This window comes from Solea senegalensis, linkage group LG3 (genome assembly GCF_019176455.1).
Source record: "Solea senegalensis isolate Sse05_10M linkage group LG3, IFAPA_SoseM_1, whole genome shotgun sequence".
Classification (NCBI taxonomy): domain Eukaryota; kingdom Metazoa; phylum Chordata; class Actinopteri; order Pleuronectiformes; family Soleidae; genus Solea; species Solea senegalensis.
The window spans coordinates 1,891,654-1,914,681 of record NC_058023.1 but is presented as its reverse complement, the minus strand read 5'-3'; the positions used below and the strand labels follow the sequence as shown (position 1 = coordinate 1,914,681).

Sequence of the window (23,028 nt, the reverse complement as noted above, 5' to 3'; positions counted from 1 at the left end):
TCACCTTCACAGACGAGTGGTACAAACAGGAAGTTACCTGTATGTTCGTGAGCAGCGTCTCCACGGACGACAAACCGTCGGCAAACAGAAACGGAGCGGGAAAACCGGGAGGCAGAGTTTGTCCCAGCGACAACTCATCTGTGGCGCAAAAAACAAGAGATTTTATTCAGTGTTTTGATTTTAAAATGTGTTCAGTTCATTTAGTTTTTGCTGCAGCAACAGAAAAACAACACGAGGGCGACTGTTATTTTTAACTGTGTAACATCAAGTATTTTTAATAACAAACGCAAACATTGACAGTAGCTAGCCACGCACATTTACACGTTATAGATGTTAATTAATTACACAATTAATAAATGAAAGGTCAGTTTAGCTTAGCATAAAGACTGGAGTCACTGAGTCATCCATGAAGTCTTTGTTAGCATAAAAGAAAATGGGTTACGTATGTGACATTGTTGTATTATATAGCCTAACATAAAAAAGTGGAAGCCAAAGTTTAGCTTAGCATATAGACTGGAAGCGGGGACAATAGTGAGCTAGCTAGTTTGTTAAAAAAATTCATTCTTAAAGTGATTTAAGTTTTCATTTGCTAGGTTTGCTGCTGTCAGTATTTATGCTAACAATCATGTAGATATCATTTAGCGTTAAAGGGATTGAGCATTAGCATTAAGGCTAAAAGAAGCTCAGTATGTTCATTTAAAACTTGCAGTTTAAATTGTCTTAGGTTTCAGGTTTTATGCTAAGCTAAGCTCTTGTTTTTTTTTGTCATGTTTTCATTGCTAAACGTAACTGAATTTAAAACTGTCGGCGTCAAATAAACAAAAAATGAAGTTTTCACAAGCGACGCTGGAAATGTTGGTATTTACTGTGGTGTGTGTGTGTGTGTTTGTGCGCGCAGAGGTGGTTGGTATTCAGACGAGCGTGTGTGTTGCTAATTGGCAGGGATTAGAGACATGGTTGATTTGTGTGTGTGTGTGTGTGTGTGAGAGCGTCACAGTGTCTGCTCAGCTCTTAAAACTCAACACACTGACAACTGAGTTAACTCTTCTGTGAAATTAACGCTGATTAAGACGCTCACACACACACACACTTCCACTTCATCCATTCATCCCTCCACTCTACATTTCCTCTCCCTTATCTCTCTTCATCACTCGTTTCTCCACTTAATCACTTCTTCTTCTTCCTCTTCCCTCCGTCACTACTTTAAATACGTGTTTTAAAGTTCATTTTTTAAACACTTCATTTCTCCTGTCGTCCATCATGTTCCTCACTTGTCTCACGATGTTTGAAACTAGTGTGAAACTAGAACCAAGAAATTCAAACGGAGAGGAAACGACGACGAGCGAGATGAAAACAATGTGTCGTAAGAACGGAAAATAAAGAGAGAGAGGTGGGGGGGAGAAGAGGCCCCGTGTGCTTTTAGTGCGTGACCCCATGACCCCTTTTAGCCATGCCTCCTTCACTTAGCATCCCTCCCTCCCTCCTTCCATCTATCTCTCTCCCCTCCTTCCCTAATCCTCCTGATTGATGGCTCAGAGACAGGTGATCAATAGGAGCAGCAGAACATCCTGACGCTTCTGTTTCACTCTGTGTGTGTGTGTGTGTGTGTGTGTGTGTGCGTGTGCATGTGCATGTGTGACTACAGTAAAGGGAAAACCCTCCTAAGTGAGGACAATTTATCAGACGTCAAAAGAAAATGGGTAAGAGTTTAGATTAAGGTGGATAATGGACGATACACTCACTTATACAAGTGTGTGTGTGTGTGTGTGGTCCAACCTTTGTCCTTTGTTATTTTCTTGTTGGCTGCAGTCGTGTTGGTCAGCGGAACATCTGCATCAGCTGACACCAGGCCTGTGGAAAGAAACAGCACAGCAGGTTTGTGTGTGTGTGTGTGTGTGTGTGTGTATTAGTTATAAAAGCTATTTCAATTATCTTTTAAAGGGATAGTTCATATGTACGAGAGACACGGCGGATACAATCTACGTCTTTGTCTCACTGTGAGACTTTTTCCAACAGGAAACTGAAGTTTGTAAAAACCCGCTCGCTCTCCCACACCAAACCTCATAGAGAAAATCAGTGATTTTAGCTCGCGGGGACACAGGAGCTGCTGGTCTGCTGCTGCCTCGTGTGGTCACTTTATGTCACTGAGGTAAATCTGAACAAAGAATTTCAAATGCCGAATTTTACTAAATAAGACATTTAAAATTAATGATGGCAGCAGCAGTGGATCAACAACTCCTGTGTGCTGTGATGTTGAAATCACTGATTTTCTCTATGGGGTTTGGTGTGGGAGAGTGAGTGCTTTACAAACTTCAGTTTCCTGTTGGGAAAGTCTGTCTCACAGTGAGATAAAGATGTGAAACATGTTCTTAAGACATCGTATACTGACTAAGACTTTCTTAGCCGAGTTTATTACGCATGTGACCGAAACCCGTATTTTCCTCTGTTTTCAGCTGCAGGGGGCGCTCACAGCCACGTTAAACTGTGTCCTCTGAAGTAAAACTTTGCTTGTATTTACACGTCATAGCTGCTAATTGGTGAATTGGTTGTTTACATGTTGTGTGTGTGTGTGTGCGTGCGTGCGTACCCAGTCTTTCAGGCGAGCTGGAGGCGGAGCTACTCGGCTGCGACTGCAGAGGTGTGTTGTTCTCGTCCACAGATGGAGACAGTGAAGGACTGTCGCACACTCTCTCCTGGAGAAAAGATGACAACCGGTGAAATGATGAGCAACAATTATTAACTTGTGTAAATGTGTAATAAGCAGGAAAGATGAATAAAAAATGATGTTATTCTTTGTTACGGTGTTCCTCAGGGAACCCACTGAGGCCCCCTGGGGTTTTTAATCGTTGGTTTTTGTCACCTTGATGACGGGGGCGCGGTGAACATGAGTGTGTATCTGCTGGGCCGCGGCGGCCATGTTGGCGATGGTGTTGAGGTGGTTCATCTGCGACATCGCCATGGCGACCGAGGCAGGAGGCAGGCCCATGGGCAGCAGTGGGTGGGGCATCATCATGAAGGGCAGGTCCAGCCCTGAGGAGGAGAACGACAGCGACAACAACGGTAAATACGCGTTTATTCATTTATTTAGTTTTTTCTTAAAGTGCAGCTGATATTTACGTAACATGTCCACACATGGGTTGATTCACTCCAAATCTTTAACAAATTAAATCAAAAACATCAATAAATGTTTGAAGAAAAGGGGAAAAAATTATTAATTATAATTTCTTTGACATTTGTTGACTTGATAACCAGTTAAAATCAAGTTGTATTAAATTAATGAATGACTCAATATTATTGTGTCATGTGACCTTCACTGAGAGGAAACTTAAGGTTCTGCCCCATTAGGACCAGGTTTTGGTCTCCATGAGGACTTTACTGGTCATGATGAGGTCAGTGTTTATGACAGAAAACACACACACACACACACACACACAGATGTGTCTCCTCAGTGTCAAATGTTTCTCTAATAAAAAAGTGACAGCAGACGACGAGGAGGAGGAAATACAGAGGTCAAAGGTCATTTTTCCTCCTCCCCTTTTCATTCTCTGTCATGTTTTTAATTGTTTTCCGTTTTTCCTAACACACTAGCAACACTCAGAGGACCTTCACCTCCCTAAAGAGCACGACCTTGACCTCTGACCTCACTCCCAGCTGACCCTGACAGAACCTCGTCGTTTTCACAGTTGAGTCTCCATCACTGACACACACACACACACACACACACACACACACAGCGGCTGCTTTCATTCCAATGAAACAATAACGCTGATTGCTGTTGTCGTGACAACTGAAGTGATAGAATAATCAATGTGAGTGTTTGTCACCTCCCGCTGCCCAGTGTGTGTGTGTGTGTGAATCTTCAGCAATAACAAAATGAGCGATGACGGGTGTGTTAGTGTGTTTGCTCTGTGTGTGTGTGTGTGTGTGTGTGTGTGTGTGTGTGTGTGTGTGTGTGTGTGTGTGTGTGTGTGTGTGTGTGTGTGTGATGAATTGGCTCATTTACTAGAGTGTGTGTTGATTAATCCAGGCAGAGTGTTATTACAGGACACAGGAACAGATTAAATGGTGTACATTAACAAATATTGCCACCCACTTTAAAAACACACGTGTGTGTGTGTGTGTGTGTGTGTGTGTGTGTGCGCTCACTGTTAGCCAGTAGCTGCTGCTGTTGGAGCTGTTGTTGATTGACCGCTCCCATGACCGGTGCCCTCCCACTCCCTCCACCTGCTGCTCCTCCTCCTCCAGCACCTCCTCCTCCTCCTCCTCCAGCGTGTGCTCCAGCAGGAGGACTGGTCAGACGCTCCTTGTCCCAGGAACACTCGCTTCCTCCTGCACACGTGGTAACAGAAGAGTCAGAATCGTCACAGACAAACCAAATCAAAACAAAACTAAATGAACCCTTTACATACCCTCCATTCTGCTTAGTTGCATGATGGGTAAACATGTGATGACATCACAGTGAAGGTCACATGACTTTTCAATCTCAGTAAAACACAAAACTTCATAACAATTATTATTATTATTATTATATAAAAATAACAAAGTGGACAAAACACTTCATTATATTTATTGATGACTGAACAATTGTTATTGTTTTTGTTGTAATATTGATTTTTAGTTCACTTTCATGTCTTTGATGTTTGTGTTTTCACTCCTTCATTCCTCTGCTCTCTCTCTCTCTCTCTCCTCCCTCGCTCATCCATCTTCATCTCCCTCCATTAGTTTGAATTAGCAAACGTCTCTTTCTATTATTGCCTACTGAACTGTGTGTGTGTGTGTGTGTGTGTGTGTGTGTGTGTGTGTGAGAGACAGCTGGTCGTCCTCTCTCTCTTTTACACCAGGGAAGAGATAGAAGTATAAACAGATGGGCAGATGTTCTCACCCTTTTTTTTCCCTTGGCCTCTTCCTCCTTTCCTTCATTTCACTCCTTCCTTCTCCTCCTGTCTTTGCCACCTCCTCCCCTTTCCTCCCTTCTATTTCTCCTTCCTTCTACCCCCCCTCTCTTTCCTTCCCCCTTTCACTTTTTCCTCTTCCTCCTTCTTTCCCCTCCACCCTTCCTTTTCCTCTCCTTCCTTCCCTCTTTACTTTCATTCACTGTTTTGTTCTCCTTACTTTTCCATCCTTTTTCTTTTCTTCCTTACCTTCTTCCCCCCCCCTCCGCTTTCTCTCCCTCAGTCACTCATTCTGTCCTTCACTTCCTCCTCTCCTTCCTCTTGTAAAAAAATTGTTTTGTTTTTTATCAATAACATTTTATTTGGGTAAGTTTTAAAGTTTAATGAAAACAATTTTTTTCATTTGAACAAAAGTACAAAACTAGTTTTGTATTTATTTACTATTTAAAATAACGATATTTCCTTTTCTCTGTGTTTATGTCTCTCTCTCTCTCTCTCTCTCTGGAATGAGGAGGAGAAACTGTCGGTCTGTTTTTTTTTTCAGGTCAGAAAAACCAGAGAAAGCAGTGCTCGCTCTACCTCTCTCTCTCTCCTTTCTTTGCTTTTTGTTTTCTGTCTTTTTAATAATTCAGAGAAACAAACAGCAGAGATGGTGTGTGTGTGTGTGTGTGTGATGGATTTATTTATACAATAACGACATAAATCTCGTCTACTGCAGCTTTAACGTCACTTTTTCTGTCTTTACTGGATTTTTTTCAGCCGTTCATTCATTTCACACTTTTTTCTTTCTTTTTTTTAAGAGGGGAAAAAGTGTGACCTTTGACCCATAGATGGCGACAAACAAGCACTTGATCCTCCGACGTCAACTAGGGATGTCCCGATACAACTTTTTCACTTCCGATACGATACCGATATTGCAGCCTTGAGTATTGGCCGATATCGATCCGATATGATATCAGCACGAATCATAAATACTTTAAATACGTTTTTTTTAGTGTTGAATGTTAGAATAGGCTTGATCAAGTGATATTACTTAAACAGAGAACAATAGTCAGTAACATTAGATCCAGACATCCCTAACGACAACAAGCTAAACACGTCTCACCTGTGTTAGAGTGCAGATCGTCGTTGTCAGACTCGTTGCCGTTCTGCAGACTCATCATCATCTTCATCTTCTGAAGCTTCTGGAGTTCAGCCATGGCCGCTGCTGTCAGGCCTGTCACACACACACACACACACACACGTCATCATCATCGTCACAGGCCGCTCAGGTGCTACCTGTGTTTACCCATGATGCTTTGCAGTGAGCTGTAACACACACACACGGCATCAAATTATCGCCTTTTCAGCACGAGTGTTTTGTTCAAGTGTTTCACACACGCACACACGCACACACACACACACACACACGGTCATCTCTCTCACTCTGCTGGTTGTTGTGTATAGAAGTCAGTTCCAGGTCAGTGAACAGATCTGAGTCCACACAAAAGACGTGTGTGTGTGTGTGTCTGTGTGTGTGTGTGTGTTTTGTTAATGTACATGTGAGGATTTTCTTTGCGCTGCAGTCATTGTGTATGTACACCACGCTTTCATGTTAAAAAGAAAAATGTGTGTGTGTGTCTCCAGTCACGGATGACAGCATTGTCGGAATGTCCATTACACACACACACACACACACACACACACACACACTGTTATCTACATTGTATAAGGAAAACAACGTAGAGGAACAACGAGGAAGGAAGTGAGGTCACGTTGTCTGACATTAATCTAAGAGAGTAGAATAATAATTATAACAAAGAAAAAACACTTGTGAGACTGTAATCTGATCTAATCTGAGCAACGTATGGATTATTGTTATGGATTAAGATGATGTAAGAAAATGTCAAGTTGATTTTAGAGATAATTATGACTTTTATTCTATCAAAAACAGTCATTTTGGTGGATTTCAATAGTTTTTAGTACATTTATTTGACAATTATCACAACAATACAGTTGCTTTAAAAGGCTTTTTGTCACAATTATTGTCATTATTAATGTCAAATTGACGAAATGCGACAAATACATTGAGCCCCTGGGTGTGTGTATGCTGAAAATGGAATAATGAAAGCGTTTTCTGTATTTTTCTGTGGATTCAATTTTTAATGCAGAGTTTGCGTGGATGAAAAACAACAACAATGGCAATAAATAATCCAGTCATCGGCGGGGAGAGAAAAAGTTCAGGAAATGGAACAAAGTCGAGATTAAAGAGGACGAACGAGAAGAAAATGGAGTCTTTGAGGTCACGACTGTGATCTTCATATTGATTATTCTACTGAGACACACACACACACGTATACATTCAATCATGTGACTAAATGCACACACACACACACACACACACGGACACAGAGTCAGAATGACCGCTTCGCCTCAATGAAACCAGAAGACAATCAATAGAGAGGAGACACACACACACACACACACACACTGTCAGATCAATGACTGTCCACTGTGTCCACGGTTACCGAGCATCGACCCCGTCGCTAATGGCGACCACAGAACCTTGGGAATTAGTATGTGATTGATTGACAGACTGTTTCAAAGACATCATATAGAACCTGTGTGTGTGTGTGTGTCTCCTGTGGTTTGTCCATACGTTTGTTTACTCATCTGCTTTTGTCCGTCTCCTGCATCCTAATGTTTCTCCGAAGTACGGGGGACAGAGGGAGGAGACGACGTGTGGTCTGGTCACGAAACGTCAGTACAAGCTCACGTACGTTTGCGAGTGGATGAAGACATTTACATTACGCTAAAGTAGAATTTAGCCTAAAATTAAGCCAAAAACATCAGGATGATTGCCCTCGGTGGCTAGCTGCAATATAGGCCATAAGCCCCGCCCCCTCCATGTTAGCTCATGGGACATGTAACTAGAAAAATATTTAGAAAAAAACATAGACGTTGAACGTTTCTGGTGATGATGCCAGCGTTTGTGTCCGATATAAAGTCGCAGATCATCTGCGCACACAGTAACACGTATAACGATATGTTCAAGTGGTTCAGTACGAAAAAAGTTTTTTTAAAAGTTAGCGGAGACGATCTGGATTACTTTCGCATCACGTCGTAGAGATTTTTTTCGTTATCTCCTTCGGAGGCTTCACGTGAAAATGTGAAGCCTCACTTTCAGGATTCCGCCCAGGACACGCCCACTTAAAGTGACACATACACGCTGTGAAAGTACTGTCAAGGTAAAACACGAGTTCGGCTTCTGCGATAGTTTCAGTGTCTTTGAGTTGGTTGAGGTTGTTGGCTGATCTTTAAGCGTCCTCACCCTCTCACCCGCCCTCACCCCTCCCTCTCCCTGAGTTGGCGTGAAAACACTACATTTGTCCGAGGCTGTAAATATTTCATCGACTTCACGTCCATTTGCTGCGAGCGAGCTCTCAGAGACGCTGACACTTTGAATAAAACAAACATGAAAACCAAAGAAATTGCTCTTTGTGTTTCTGAATTTAGAAACAAACGCTCTGTTCTGCCTTTTTGTTTTTGTTTGTTTTGTTGGCTTTTTTTTTTTCTTCCTCCTCCTCCTCCCTCTTCCTGCGAGCACTCGGGACAAAGTGCAGTCAATTAACTCTGATCTGCTGAGTCTCACAGATTTTCAGCTCGGCGCTCCGGCACTTAAGTCGCACGTCTTTGAGCTTTTTTATTTTTGAACAGGCGGCCATTTTGTGTCATCTCTTTTTGACGTCATTGTTGCTATAAAGAGTTGTTTTGAGTCTCGAGAGTCGGCGACAGCATCAGAATCAGAATGTGCAAAAAAAAATCGCAATTTAAAGAAAAACAGGTGGCGTTAAGACTCATTTTTTGCCAAATTTTCTCAAAACAAAGTTAACAAAAAAACTGGACACGTTTTGCGTCAGTTTCACGTTACATCTTAAATGATCACAACTTTCTGTAAAGAGTGCACAAAACATTTGTTTGTCGCGATTATTACCCTAAAACGTGTTGACGAGCTCCCCCAGTGGCTGGTTGCTATAAGCCCCACCCCCTCTGTTAGCTGAAAACTAAAAATGAAGCTCTTAACCATGTCGACTCTTTTTGAAGTCGTCGTTTTTCTACAGAGTTGTTGTGAGTCTTCAGAGTTGACGACGGTGCCAGAATCAACATGAACGTTTATTTTTAAAAAATCGCAATTAACGAGTCTTATGTTGTGTGCGTGCATGTTTTGTTCCCCGTTTAAATTCAATGGTTGGACTTCAGTCTCACTCATTTCTTGGAATAATCCAGCGTCACATTCCCCATTGAGGCCAGAAGGTGGCGCTCCTAACACTGACATGTGTCAACACGGCAATAAAAGTGTCATTTTTACAACTTTGTAGTTAAAAGGTTTTCACAGTTTTTGTTTACAGTCAGAAAGTTTCAAAATAAAAGTTTTTAATAGAAAAAGAAAAACCTAAAGGACTCCCCACAGATATTTTTGTGAATTAATTTATTTTCATGCTGTTTGTAATTGTATGATAATGAGCTGTGGTTAGTTAATTATAGTTTACAGTGAATTATAGTTTTTTTTTTTAATCAAACTTATTTCAACTTGTTTGTTGCGTCTGTATCACAGCTGTCAATCAAACTTTACGTATGTTTAAAAATAAACAAACGTGAAGGTTTTTGATTTTAAATGCATGTAAATTAAAGGAACAGTTCACTTTAAATGACACTTCTTTAAAAGGTTTCATTTCTTCAGTGAAACAAAGTCGACCAGTGGAGGGCGCCAATTTTGTTTTTGTCAACACTTTTGTCTGAAAAATTTAAAAAAATATTCCCTCCCCCTGCAGGTGCACATAAGAGTCCTCACATGGGAGTTCTTTTCAACCCAAGATTAAAAACACTTCAACTGTAATGTGTGTGTGTGTGTGTGTGTGTGTGTGTGTCATGGACAAGATATGTTTATATTAAGTGTTTGTGTGTGTGTGTGTGTGTGTGAAGACAAGGTGAACCATTGAGCTGTTTGAAGTGAATTAACAAGTCAAATGAGAATCACACACACACACACTCTCATCCACTCTCTCTCTCTCTTTCATTCACACACTCTCTCTCTCACACACACACACTCATCCTCACGTCGTCTTCGTTAAAAAGGACGAGGTAATTAAACTGATATCAGTCTTGTTGTCGTTTACTCCTCCGTCTCTCTCTGTTTTTACTTTTCTTCCTCTCCTCTTCATCCATCTTCTCCGTCTCATTTATTCCTGATCTTCTTTCATCTTCCTCTCTCTCTCTCCTTGTCTTATTACTTTTCTCTTTCCTCAAAACTTCACTTCCTCCCTTTCCCCTCCTTCCATCCATTTCTTTCTTCTTGAGAAGCAGGAAGTCAGAGAGGAAAGAGGATTGAGGTGAAAGATAAAGGGATAGTCCTGCTTTTTTTGAGGAGAAAAAAAACTTCCATAATTTTCTCCTCCCTCATCCTCCCATCCTCTCTCTCTTCGTTTTTTTCAGAGTGTGTGATAAATGTCCATCTGTGATTGGCCGACGCCCCCCCATCGTCGTGGCGCCCGCGAGGTCGTAAACAACAGCTCGTCTCCCCCGGCAACGTGGCGTCTCCATGGACGCGAGGCCGCGAAGACGACCAACTCTGCGTGTGTGCGCGACGTCCGAGGACTGCCAAGTGTGTGAGTCTGTGTGTGTGTGTGTGTGTGTGTGTGTGTGTGTGTGTGTGTGTGTGTGTGAGAGCTAATGGGCGATCATAAGTGAGCAAATGTTTTCTCTTGGTTCCACTAATGTTCAACAAACACACACACACACGTCAGGTGTGTGTGTGTGTGTGTGTGTGTGAGATTAGTATGCCGCAGTGAGCTGTGTCCATATGTCACTAAACACAAGCATGTTTTATTTATCGTAGAAAGAGAGAGAGAGAGAGACACTGTCAATGATAGAGGGGGGAGAGAAGGAAGAAAGGGGGGAGGTGTCAAGGAAAGAAAAAGGGAAAATGTGAGGAAAGGTGGAGAAAAGGAGACAACACAGGATTAAAGGACAGAAGAGAGGATGGAAAGGAGGAAGACAATGAAATAAAATGAGAAGGAAGTGACGATCAGAAGGAATGATATGGTAGGGAAGGATGGAAGGAAAGGTGAAGCTGAGGAGAGATGGAAGTAACGGAAGGTGGGATGAAGGAAACGAGATAAAGTCAAGTAAAGAAGGCAGAAGAACGAAGGAGAGAGAGAGAGGGAAGGAAGTTGGGAATGAAAAAGAAGGAAATTGAGGATGAAGCGGTGTAAAGAAGAGATGAGTTGAGGAAGGGAGGTAAAAGCGGGAAGGGAAGGAATAAATGAAGGAAACCAATGAGGAAAGATGTAAGGGAGGATGAGAAGTGATGAGGAGTCAAGGAAGGAGGTAAAAAGCTGGAGAAAGAAGGATGGAAGGAAGAGAAGTGATGAAGGGATCAGTGTCATCGGAGGAAAAGACAGGGAGAAGGAGATGAAGTAAAGGATTAAAGGAAAGGAGAGAGGGAAGGAGGGGAAAAATGGACAGAAGGAAGCACAGAGAGGAGGAAGATGGAGGGGAAGAGGAGGGAGGGAGGGATGGACAGATGGAGGAGTGAGACCCCAGAGACGTGTCATTCATCACACCACCATGCAGTCTGTACTCGTTCACCCGCTCTCTCTCTCTCTCTCTCTGCAGATCTTTTCTTCCTAAAATGACATTTTTCTTCTTTCTTTACATCACTCGTTCACTTGCTTTCATCTCTTCATCTCGGTTACTCCTCCACCTTTTCATTTCCCTCCCTCCTCTCCTCCTCCTCCTTCCTTCCCTCAGCATGTTTTTTTTCTTTGGCACTGGTTTTTAGGTTTCACCATCTCCTCCGGCGACATCCCTCCTTCTCATCCCTCCATTTTTCACTTTCTTATTTCCTTCTGAATAAAACAAAAAAAAATGTCTCCTCGCCTGTAAATGATGAAGGGATGGAGACGGATGAGAGGAAGGAAACTAGAGAGACAGAGTTGCCAAGAGGAATGAACTGAGTGAGGAGGCAAGGAAGGTTGGAAGGAGGTAGGAAGGAAGAGAAGAAGGTAACATTGTGGAGAGGTAAAGGAAGAAAAAGCAAGAATGGAAGGATTAAAAAAAAAAAGTGTAGCTCCTCCCTATTTGTGTGAAAGGTGACGCCCATGTCTGAAGCATGTGCTGCCTTGAATGTCCACCAGGGAGCGACTCCACTGGTTTATGTGTCATAATATAATTTATTAAAACGTCAGTAAACATTTGTCACTAGTTTCAGATCTTCTTCACCACAACATGAAACATGAAAACCACTCACTCTCCCACACCAAACCCCATAGAGAAAATCAGTGATTTTAGCTCGCGGGGACACAGGAGCTGCTGGTCTACTGCTGCCTCGTGTGGACACTTTGTGTCACTGATTTAAATCAGAACGAAGGATTTCAAAACCCGAAGTGACAAAATAAGACATTTGAACTCAGTGATGGAGGCAGCAGTGGATCAACAGCTCCTGTGTGCTGTGATGTTAAAATCACTGGTTTTCTCTATGAGGTTTGGTGTGGGAGAGTGAGCGCTTTCACAAACGTGAGTTTCCTGTTGGAAAAGTCCGTCTGACAGTGAGATAAAGACGTGTTCTTAAGATAATGTGGATTTTATTAGATGAGTCTTTTATTAAGTGGCCAAAATCTGTTTTAATTATGTTTAAAATGTTTGTTTCTTCTTCAGACTGGGAAAGAAAATCACGATTTGACGTCTGCACCAAACCCCAGTGATCACAGCACACAGGAGTCGTCGATCCACCGCTGCCTGCATCACTAAGTTCACATGTCTTATTTTAGTGAATTCGGCTTTTGAAAACTTCCGTTCAAATTTATTTAAGTGACACAAAGTGACCACACGAGGCAGCAGTGGACCAGCAGCTCCTGTGTCCACCTGAGCTAAAATCACTGATTTTCTCTATGGGGTTTGGTGTGTCCAGAAAAGTAGGAGATAAAAAAATAAAAACTGTCTGTGTGTGTGTGTGTGTTTGTCTCTCACCAGTGTGGGACAGCAGGTTGGGGGACAGCAGGCCGGGGAGGCCCGGGTGCAGCAGCCTGGGGCTTTCCTGGATCCCTGCACCAGAACAACGCTTCGGAGGACGACCGGGCCGAGAGCTGCAGGCGGACGGAGAGAGAGAGAGAGAGAGAGAGAGAGAGGGGGGAGATAAATCACTGTGACACAGAAACAGACTCCAACCGTCAACTACAGAGACACGTCAGGATGACAGTGAGTGAGTGTGTGTGTGTGTGTGTGTGATAAACATCCATCAATCACCGTCATAAACAAACAAACACATACATTTAAACAGGAAGCTGCTTTGATTTCAGTCCACGTCGACTTACATTTCTATTTATACGACGATGTTTATTTAAGCGTCCGTGAAATGACAGAAAACATCCAGCGTTGTTTTCCAAACCTCATCCTCACACACCCAACACTTTCCAGCTTTATCGCTTTATCTTTGTGGATGTTTTTGATATTAAAGAGACGCTCAGACGATGTCGCGACGTTCCGCGTCTTGTTGCATAGAGGAAGTGCGTCGTTACGAGGATGTCGCGGTGCGTCGTCGTTAACGTGGGCGATGGCCTATTTTTAAGAAAATATAACCCCACCCCAGAGGCTTTTATTGTGAAGGGGATGGAAAGCAGGAGAAGTGAAGATGCTGCGCTGATGTAAAACAACATCAGTGTTTAAAAAAACAACAACAACAACAACAACACATGTCGTACATGTAGAGGGAGAGACACACATAAATACAGTATATACACACACACACATGTATTATGCATGTGCACGCAGGCATAAATAAACACACTCAAACACAAGAATACAGTATCACACACACACACTGCATACAGGCCAACTCTCTGCAGGGAGGCTCAGTAACAGATGGTCATCCAAAGTCATTTACACCTAGAGAGAGAGAAAGAGGGTGAGAGAGGGAGAGAGGGAGAGAGGGAGGAACCTGCACACGACATCAGCACAGAGTCACCAGAATAGAACAGAACTGAGAAGAATAGAACTGAATAAACTAGAATGACGGAACACAACACAACAGAGTGGATGTTGATGTTTTCAGGAACGTCTCTGATCCCACGGGGCGACAGAGAGATGGAGAGAGAGAGAGAGAGAGGGTGTTAAGAAATACAAGGAGAGAAAACGTCTGAAAATGTTTTAGGGTGTGTGTGTGTGAGACTGAGACACACACACACACACAGAGAGTGAGAGAAGCAGAGGAGCATGAAGAAATGAAAACATGAACCTTCACTTTTCCTCTGAACTCTGCTTCACCTCACACACACACATGCGTACACACACACACACGCGCACACACACACACACACACAGGGTGTTTGCATTCAAACCTTAAAGCCTTTCCATCAACAAACCACACTTACCTTTCATCTGACACACACACACACACACACACACTATGGATACATGTTACAATACCAGGAGTGTGTGTGTGTGTGTGTGTGCTGAGGACACATGATATCACCTTCTCATTAGCCTTACAGTTCTTTGTTCAGAGTAATGACTGCAGCGTGTGTGTGTGTGTGTGTGTGTGTGTGTGTGTGTGTGTGTGTGTGTGTGTGTCTCTGTGTGTCCCGTAGGTTTGCCATATGTTGGGCATTAATCCTCGCAGCGTCCACTCTCTTTACTGCGCTGAGCACAGGAACAAAGAGCAGGTCACACACACACACACACACACACACACACACACACACACACACTGACCTACATTCATGTGTTAACCCTTCACCTCATACATTCACAACCTTAAATAGACACAAAACCATTTCCTCTTCTTCTCATTTCTTCACATTTTATGTCGCGGCCCTAGTGGGAGGAGCTAAAATGTTGACCTTTGACCCTCACGTGCAACTATCACAACTGCGAGTGAGTGAGTGAGTGAATGAATGAGTGAGCAAGTGAGCGGCCGTCCACCTGCGGCTGCTTTTATTTCCTCCAGGAGGAAACGGCGTCGTCTTCACTTCCTCTTTTTAAACACGTGGATTTAATTTGGACACATTTGGGCTTCCGTACATTCAACCCCTGTGCTTTACTCACAGTGAGACACAGGAAGTGGATGCAGGTTATAACAACCACAGTGTCAGAGCTGTTAAGAACATGTTTCACGTCTTTATCTCACTGTCAGACAGACTTTTCCAACAGGAAACTGAAGTTTGTGAACCACTCACTCTCCCACACCAAACCTCATAGAGAAAATCATTGTTTTAACATCACAGAGACACAGGAGTTGCTGATACACTGCTGCCTCCATCACTGAGTTCAAATGTCTTATTTTGTCAATTCGGCTTTTGAAATCCTTTGTTTAGATTTAAATCAGTGACACAAAGTGACCACACGAGGCAGCAGTAGACCAGCAGCTCCTGTGTCCCCGCGAGCTAAAATCACTGATTTTCTCTATGGGGTTTGGTGGGAGAGTGAGTGGTTTTTCTACAATAACTTTATAAAGATTATATGACAATAAACAATGTTTGCTTTGAGTTAAAGAAAAAAAAAGCCTTAATGTAAAGTTTACAAAGAGGATTTATGTCACTGTTTACTGTTATTACGCACAAAACGTCGCTTTAATAAAGAGGGATTCCTTCAATTATTACTTTTAATTAACAAGAGCAGCGGCGGATAATTTCACGACCTTTTAACGAGACAGCGCTGAAGAATAAATAAACATAAAGAGCAGCCGAGAACGGTAAACAACACACACACACACACACACAAACGATCTGATGAGCCACCTTGAAGTAAGTCTTCCCACTTTGACACACACACGCACCCTCGCCTGTCGTCCCAAATGGCCGTTTCTATGGCGACCGAGCCTTGATCAATACCCCGTCATTGGCTCTGATGGCCGGTCAGGGTCGGTCACACACACACACACACACACACACACACACACACACGATGGTGAATAAGCACAGAGCTGCTAACACGTTTGACAGATTGATTTAGCTGAGAGCGTGCGTGTGTGTGTGTGTGTGTGTGTGTCTCTCGCACACACACACACACACACACAGAGGGCAGTTTATCAAGGCTCCTCCGGTCAATACGAGGGGTAGAGCGAGGGGTCAAACCCTCTTTGGCTAAAATCTTTCATCTTCCTCTCTGTCGTCTCTTTCATCTCTTCACTCGTCTGTTTTTCTTCCTCTCCGTCACTTTCTCTTGTTTTCCCTCCATCATCATCATCATCATTTCATCTCTGCTGTTGTTTTATTTTCTTTCTCTCCTTCTGCTTTTCCCCCCTTCATTAAAATATAAATTATTCAGTTTTCATTGATCGTATTTTAAATTTAACGTATTGATTTCTTGCTTTCTTTCTTCTTTTCAAAATAAAGCTCCAATACGCAACATTTATTACATATCACAACGACTTGTGGGTTGTTTGTGTTTTTGTTTTTAATCTTTCCCGATGTAAAAACTGTGTGTCGTCAACTTTATCTAAATAACAGGTTAGCATTAGCGTGTTAGTAACCTAGCCTCCTGTGCTCTTTAGCTGATTTTAGCCAATTCGGTGTAAATCTTTCTACAGTTTTCCCTCAGATTAATAATTAACGGATATATTTGCTCCGCCCCGTGATATATAACATCAATTATTTACACGTGTCATATTTTTTGCAGTAATAATCTAAATCAGTCGCGTACTTGATATTCCTTTAGGATTTTTTTATTATTAGTTTTTGTCCGATTCATCTTTTGATTTGAATATAAAATGTATACTCTTTATAAAAATGTATCCTGCTTCAGTCGACTCTCCTTCCATTTAAATGACTATATTTTAATTTAATTCTCTTCAAGATCTGTTTATTCACTTATTGTCGCATTTTTCCACTCGACTTATTTTTGATATTTACCAAAAAAAACAACAAACCTATTTTCTGCCTCAGCGCCACTTGTCCTTTTCAACCATCCCTCCATTCATCCCTCCATCTCTAACTCAGTGTCACCGAAAAATCACTATATAAATCGAGACGTGAGCACATGTGTGCATAATACATAATATAGCAACTAATATTGTTTTTTAATTGGTTATAAAACAAAAAAAAAGGCCCAAAAAATATCTCCTGTGACCCATCTGTGGGCCTCGACCCAGTGTTTGAGAACCCCTGTTATAACCCCTGTGACCTCAGGTTAAAAAGTAATGAGAAAGAAACTTCTTTTGTCTTTCTGTTTTTATTGGACAACGTGTCCTCCGCCTCCGTCTCACAGCCGTCATAAATCCTGTCACCGTGCGTCCGCGTGTTTACTCTTTGTTTGCGCCAGGACAATCTTTTCTTTTTAAAGAGACACCAGAGGAAATGGACAAACATCTGTCCACACACACACACAAGCATCATAATCATGGACACTCATGGATTCACAGAGTGGACGAGTGAGAGAGTGGCAAAGAAAGACGGACGGACAGAGAGAGAGGGAGATTGATGTTTAGTCCTCTGGGCTTCCGTCTCTTTGATTGGACAGATGAATGACTTCATTGTGTGTGTGTGTGTGTGTCGTCTCTCTTCTCGGGAAAGAGAGAGAGACACAGACAGATGTAGAGTGAAGGAGCCAATAAGAAGTATTGATCGATGAGAGAATTAGAGCAAAAAATTATCAGGGAGAAGAAAAAAAACCAGGAAGCAGAAGAAAACCAAGAAAACTTTATCGATTTACTGACAACACTTTACACCTCATCCCTTTACTTTTTTATCCTCATCCTGTTTACCTTTTAAATTAGCACGAGCACCACGAACTGGCTGCAGATGTAGTAATGCTACTAGCTTGTTCAGATGTTGATGCTAATTCTTTTTTCTTTTGGCTTAAATGTTACCCTCGGTGCTAAAATGCTAGTGTTAGCATTGATAGCAGATATTTGCTACATTGCTCTACAGTGTTTGTCATTTTCACTTGGCATGCTAATGTGCTAATTAGCCCCCCCGAAAAAAAACAAAGTCAATGCACAGCTCTCGCTCTTAAATGTTGCTCTCGGTGCTAGTGTTAGCATTGATAGCAGATATAGGCTACATTGTTTAATAGTGTTTGCTTGTGGTCAGCTGGGTGGATCATCTATATCGTCTTTAATTCTTTTGGCTCACATTTTGCTAGCGAGCAACATTGCTAACACCAGTGAGTAAGCTACACTATGACATCGTGCTGAAATGCTAATTAGACCTAGAAACAATCTCTCTCTCTTTTCACCCATTTGTTCATCATCTGTACATGAACTCATCCATTCGTCTGTTCATCCATTCATCTACTCATGAATCTGTTTATCATCTGTACACTTATTCTCTCTCCCTCTCCAGAGGAACAGGTGTGCAACGGGACGAGAGACAAAAACACTCGTGCATTTTTAACCAGACTATTAAATATTAAACACCCCACACACACACACACTCAGACACACACACACACACACACACACAATCGCTGACGAGACAAGTTATACAGGTCGATGGACTAACGTGTGTCCGTCTGTCTGAGTGTGTGTGTGTGTGTGATATGGCTTTAAGTGTCATTACCTTACTTCCTTGGCATGTGGACACACACACACGCACACACACACACACACACTCACACACACGCACACACACACGCACTCACAAAGTCATACAGGAGAACAAGCGTCTCTCACATGTTTGTGTTTAGGAGGTAAAACTATAACAGACTCCATGTTTTCCCTCCTTCTCCCCCCCTCTCTGTCTGCCCCGCCCCCTCCTCCCCCTCCCTCTGAGTCTCTTTGAAGTTCTCATAACAAACTGTAGCAACAGGAAGTTTTCAATGCACCACATTGAGAAGGAATGTTTTTAATGTTATGACTGAGAGGGGGAGAGGGAGAGCGAGGATAGATGGACAGGCTTTACTTGTAATGTGCTAATTAGCATGTTAGCTTGCTAAATTAGGATAGTTGTTAGCATTGATAGCAACAATGAAGTCAACTTGTAATTAGCACATTAGCATGCTACATTAACACGGCAATCATTATAGCCCGTCAATGCTAATGGCAGCATGTCAGCATTGCTAGCAACATTTTAGCTTAATGGGTTGTAATTGTTTTGTTTGCAGAAACACTGCTAAATAGCTGCAAGCTATTACCCGCTTCACTGTTGTGGCTAATATTACGTTAGTTATGTTGTGTATGTGCTAATTAGCAAAATAACGTGCTAAATTAAAACTAAATATATTCACATTTAAGCGAAATGAGTTGTAGTAGCACCATAGCATCCTAAATTAAGAGCCGCTCAATGCTAATGGCGCCATGTAGCATTGATAGCAACATTTAAGCTAAAAGAGTAAAAGTAGATGCTACTAGTTGATGATGACGGAAGATTAAATACTAGCATGACTAACCAGCACTAGATCCTGTGGTGGTTAGCAATGCTACTAGCTTGGTTGAAACTTCGTAATTGTCCACCGTGTCTCCATATTTAAGCAAATATCTGTTCAATCCACCGGGTAAAATAACTACGGACAGTTCTTAAGTGTCAGACGTCGCTGTGTTGCCGCTACATAGTGTCAAGGCGGCCATTTTGATCACAAATTTCGTTGTCTGCTGCCATCTCGTGGAAGGGGAGGAGCCACAGTGTGTTTTGAACTGAAGTAAAATGGCGGCAAAATGTTTGCGTTAAATTGAGTTTAAATGTTGGTCAGCGCATGCTAACAGAAACTCAGAGAAGAGGATGAAGATGAAGGGATGAAACTAACGAGGAGAGACGTGTGACACATGAGGGAGGGAGGGAGGGAGGTGAGAAAAAACAAAACTGAAGAAGAGAAGGAGGTGCAGTAAAGAGAAAGAAAGACGTGCCTCTAACCTTCATCCGATCAATTTCACTGCTCCTCTCTTCCTCGTCATCCCTCCATCTTTTCTCAACTGTAGTTAATTTTCTCTCTCTTTTCTTTTACCTGTCCCCACCTCTCTCTCTCTCTCTCTCTCTCTCTCTCTCTCTCTCTGCAGTTAAGTCAGTGTAATGTAAATGATGTGCCATCGATCGCCCCTGACAGTGCAAGGACGCTCACCTCTCCTCCTCCACCTCCTCCTCCTCTTCATCGTCCTGTCATCTCTCTCTCTTTCTCTCTACATACACACACACACGCACTCTTTCATCCCCCGTTGCTCTCTTTTTCACACCCATCCCTCCCTCCCTCTCTCACTCCCTCGTCCACTCTTTCCTCCACCTTACATCTTTTATCCCTCTCTCTCTTTCCTTCTACGTCTCTCTCCCTCACTCGCCCGCTGCCTCCCACGCCTGTCATCTTTCATCTCTTCCCTTCATTTTACCCCCACTGGCCATCATTTATGTCTCTCCCCCTCTCTCTCTCTCTCTCTCTTCCTCGTCTATTGTTCTTTCACAGCATCTGCTCTCTCTCTCTTTTCCGTTCTACCTGAACCATCTTTTTCTCTCCATCTCTCTTCATTCCTCCTCCTGTCTCTCTCTCTTTCTCTTTCTCTCTGTCGTCCATCTTTAGCCTGATAGCTTCGTTTAAAGGGACATGGACCCTCACATCACCTTTAAAATTAGCCTGAACTCACTCCTATGTATTTTATTTTCAACGCACTCCAGTTAAATTCTGAACAACTTGGTGTTTTCGGTTTAGTTAAATGCTAATTTGGTAGTTTAAGACGTAAACGTCCACAATTTCAGCCACTTGACACAAGACTGATCGAAGTCTACGTCTTTATCTCACTGTTGGACGGACTTTTCCAACAGGAAACTGAAGTTTGTAAAGCACTCACTCTCCCACACCAAACCCCATAGAGAAAACCAGTGATTTTAGCTCACGGGGGACACATGAGCTGCTGGTCCCCTGCTGCCTCGTGTGGTCACTTTGTGTCACTTTGTGTCACTGATTTAAATCTGAAGGAAAGATTTCTAAAGCCAAAGTCACAAAATAAGACATTAGAACTCAGTGATGGAGGCAGCAGTGGATCAACAACTCCTGTGTGATGTGGCGTTAAAATCACTGATTTTCTCTATGGGCTTTGGTGTGGGAGAGTGAGTGATGTTGCAAACGTCAGTTTCCTGTTGGAAAAGTCCGCTCAGTGACAGGAAAGCGGCGTTAAACTCATTCTTCACAGACACTCGGCGCAGGTGTGTTATCATGCAGACCGCGTTCTTCCATTCGGCCGTTATGAGACTGTAAAAATGAAATTTAAACCTTCGTTTTTACACCGACAGACGTCACCGTTAATCACCGCCGTTGGTGCTGAACACACAGATTTTCCCCCAAAAACTGTAAAGTACTTTATGTGACTGTGCGTATTTACAGGTACAATCATGACTCATCAATCTATTCAAACCCCCTAATTGACAGTTAGTAGATTTTCTCATAAATCGATCAATAAAAAAGGTTTTAACGCGATGTTAGAGCAGGAATAAGTGAGAAAATAGGATTATTATTATTAGCGTTCTACTTAACCACAAACTTCCTCTTTGTTTTATTTTATTTCTCTCGCCCTCTCGCTCTCCCTGTCACCGCGTGTCCTCCTTTGTTCCTTCCTCCCTTCCTCTTCCCTCCTGCTCCCTCTCTCCTTCTCTCCTTATCCAAACAGAGGACACAGACAATCCAATAAACGCCCTGGCTCTCAACAGCTGGAGTGTGTGTGTGTGTGTGTGTGTGTGTGTGTGTGTGTCAGCGAAGCACAGAGTCAGCAGAAAGCGAGGATGACACCCTCAGCGCCGGACAGGAATGTCACAGGGAAAAAAGAGAGGGAAAAAAAGACGTGAAGAAATAAAGAAAGAGAGAGAGAGACAGATGGGAGAGAGCGAGTGAGGAAGGACACAAGGAGAGGAAGAAGAGAAGAAGGAAACTCAGGGGACTTAGAATGACACATGCAGTATTACTCACTGTCCCCATACATCTCACACACACACACACACACACACAGGACAAGAAGCTGAATTCTTGCACTTCACCTCTATCCTCCTCCCTCCATCCACACCCTAAACTTACATTCTTACTTATATACAGTTAAAGACATATACTGTGAGCGCCCTGCTGCTGACATCCAGTCTGACGCTTCATTATGTTAAAAAAGAAACATGTTTTTTTTCTCCCACACCAAACCCTGTAGAGAAAACCAGTGATTTTAACATCACAGCACACAGGAGTTGTTGATCCACTGCTGCCTCCATCACTAAGTTCTAATGTCTTATTTAGTAAAATTCGGCTTTTAAAAACCTTAGTTAAGATTTAGCGCAGTGACACAAAGTGACCACACGAGGCAGCAGTGGACCAGCAGCTCCTGTGTCCCCCCGCGAGCTAAAACCACTGATTTTCTCTATGGGGTTTGGTGTGGGAGAGTGAGCGGGTTTTAAAATCATTTCAATCCGACTACGTTTACTCGGATAAATCGGTACAGCGTGTGCGCCGCTTCACCACAAGGGGGCAGTGCCGCACAGTCTGGAGAGGTCTGTTTTTCCACCGATTTTCAGCGTGAAGCGTTTAGTGTGAACAAAACACTGTTCGACACGATAGCAGGTATTTTTTTTTTGTTTTTAACCCGAACCCACACATGGTCTGAATCCACCTCACACACACACACTGAGTGAGAAGCTAAGCCTGGATCCTACTATAAGTCCAGTTTTATGACTAGTGTATAACACCAACAGCTGAATCAATATTAGTTTACACTGGGTCACAGTGGACACACACACACACACACACTTTTTTTCCTTTCATAAACACACAATCTCCCAGAATATATTATTATTGCAGATTCACACACACACACACACACAGGGAGATTAGCCTTTATTCTATTACACCCTCGTGGTAGGTCGACTTGGCTGCAACACACACACACACAGAGTTAGCCGTTATAAAAGTGATAACACTAATGTAATAAAAACACACACACACACAGAGCTGGTTATTATAAAAAATGATAAACATTCAAAGAGTTGTAAAGTTTTACAGTGATGAACTAACATATCAACTTTATTAACAGCCCACTGTCCTCGCTCTCAGGCCGCCGCCGTTTTTTAACACTCCCATTTAAACAATTTTAACCCCCCCCCACTGCCTCTTTTATAACAGCTGATACCCAGTCTGAAACATTAAACTGCTTTTACGATGACAAAGTGACTTTAAGTGCAGAGTTTCAGAGTTGGACGTCGCTCAGCAG

The 23,028-nt window shown here is 42.6% G+C and overlaps 2 protein-coding genes across 3 annotated transcripts in view; one reads left to right on the top strand and one right to left on the bottom strand.

Annotated features, from left to right (window-relative positions):
- The window catches only part of dachb (dachshund b), a 54,749-nt gene that overhangs the window by 9,087 nt on the left and 22,634 nt on the right, over nucleotides 1–23,028 (bottom strand). For both annotated transcript variants that reach the window (XM_044021066.1, XM_044021065.1), the window contains exons 2-8: nucleotides 12,900–13,015; nucleotides 5,998–6,108; nucleotides 4,147–4,329; nucleotides 2,861–3,030; nucleotides 2,588–2,693; nucleotides 1,777–1,851; nucleotides 38–138 (exon numbers count right to left, since the gene is read on the bottom strand). In XM_044021066.1, the coding sequence (XP_043877001.1) occupies nucleotides 38–138; nucleotides 1,777–1,851; nucleotides 2,588–2,693; nucleotides 2,861–3,030; nucleotides 4,147–4,329; nucleotides 5,998–6,108; nucleotides 12,900–13,015 (862 nt within the window). The remainder of the gene's footprint in view (nucleotides 1–37; nucleotides 139–1,776; nucleotides 1,852–2,587; nucleotides 2,694–2,860; nucleotides 3,031–4,146; nucleotides 4,330–5,997; nucleotides 6,109–12,899; nucleotides 13,016–23,028) is intronic.
- Nucleotides 13,045–23,028, top strand: part of LOC122766303 (FERM domain-containing protein 7) — a 63,092-nt gene continuing 53,108 nt past the window's right edge. Inside the window, exons 1-2 of the mRNA XM_044021058.1 lie at nucleotides 13,045–13,127; nucleotides 14,516–14,590. The gene's annotated coding sequence lies outside the window, so the exon portion shown is untranslated. The remainder of the gene's footprint in view (nucleotides 13,128–14,515; nucleotides 14,591–23,028) is intronic.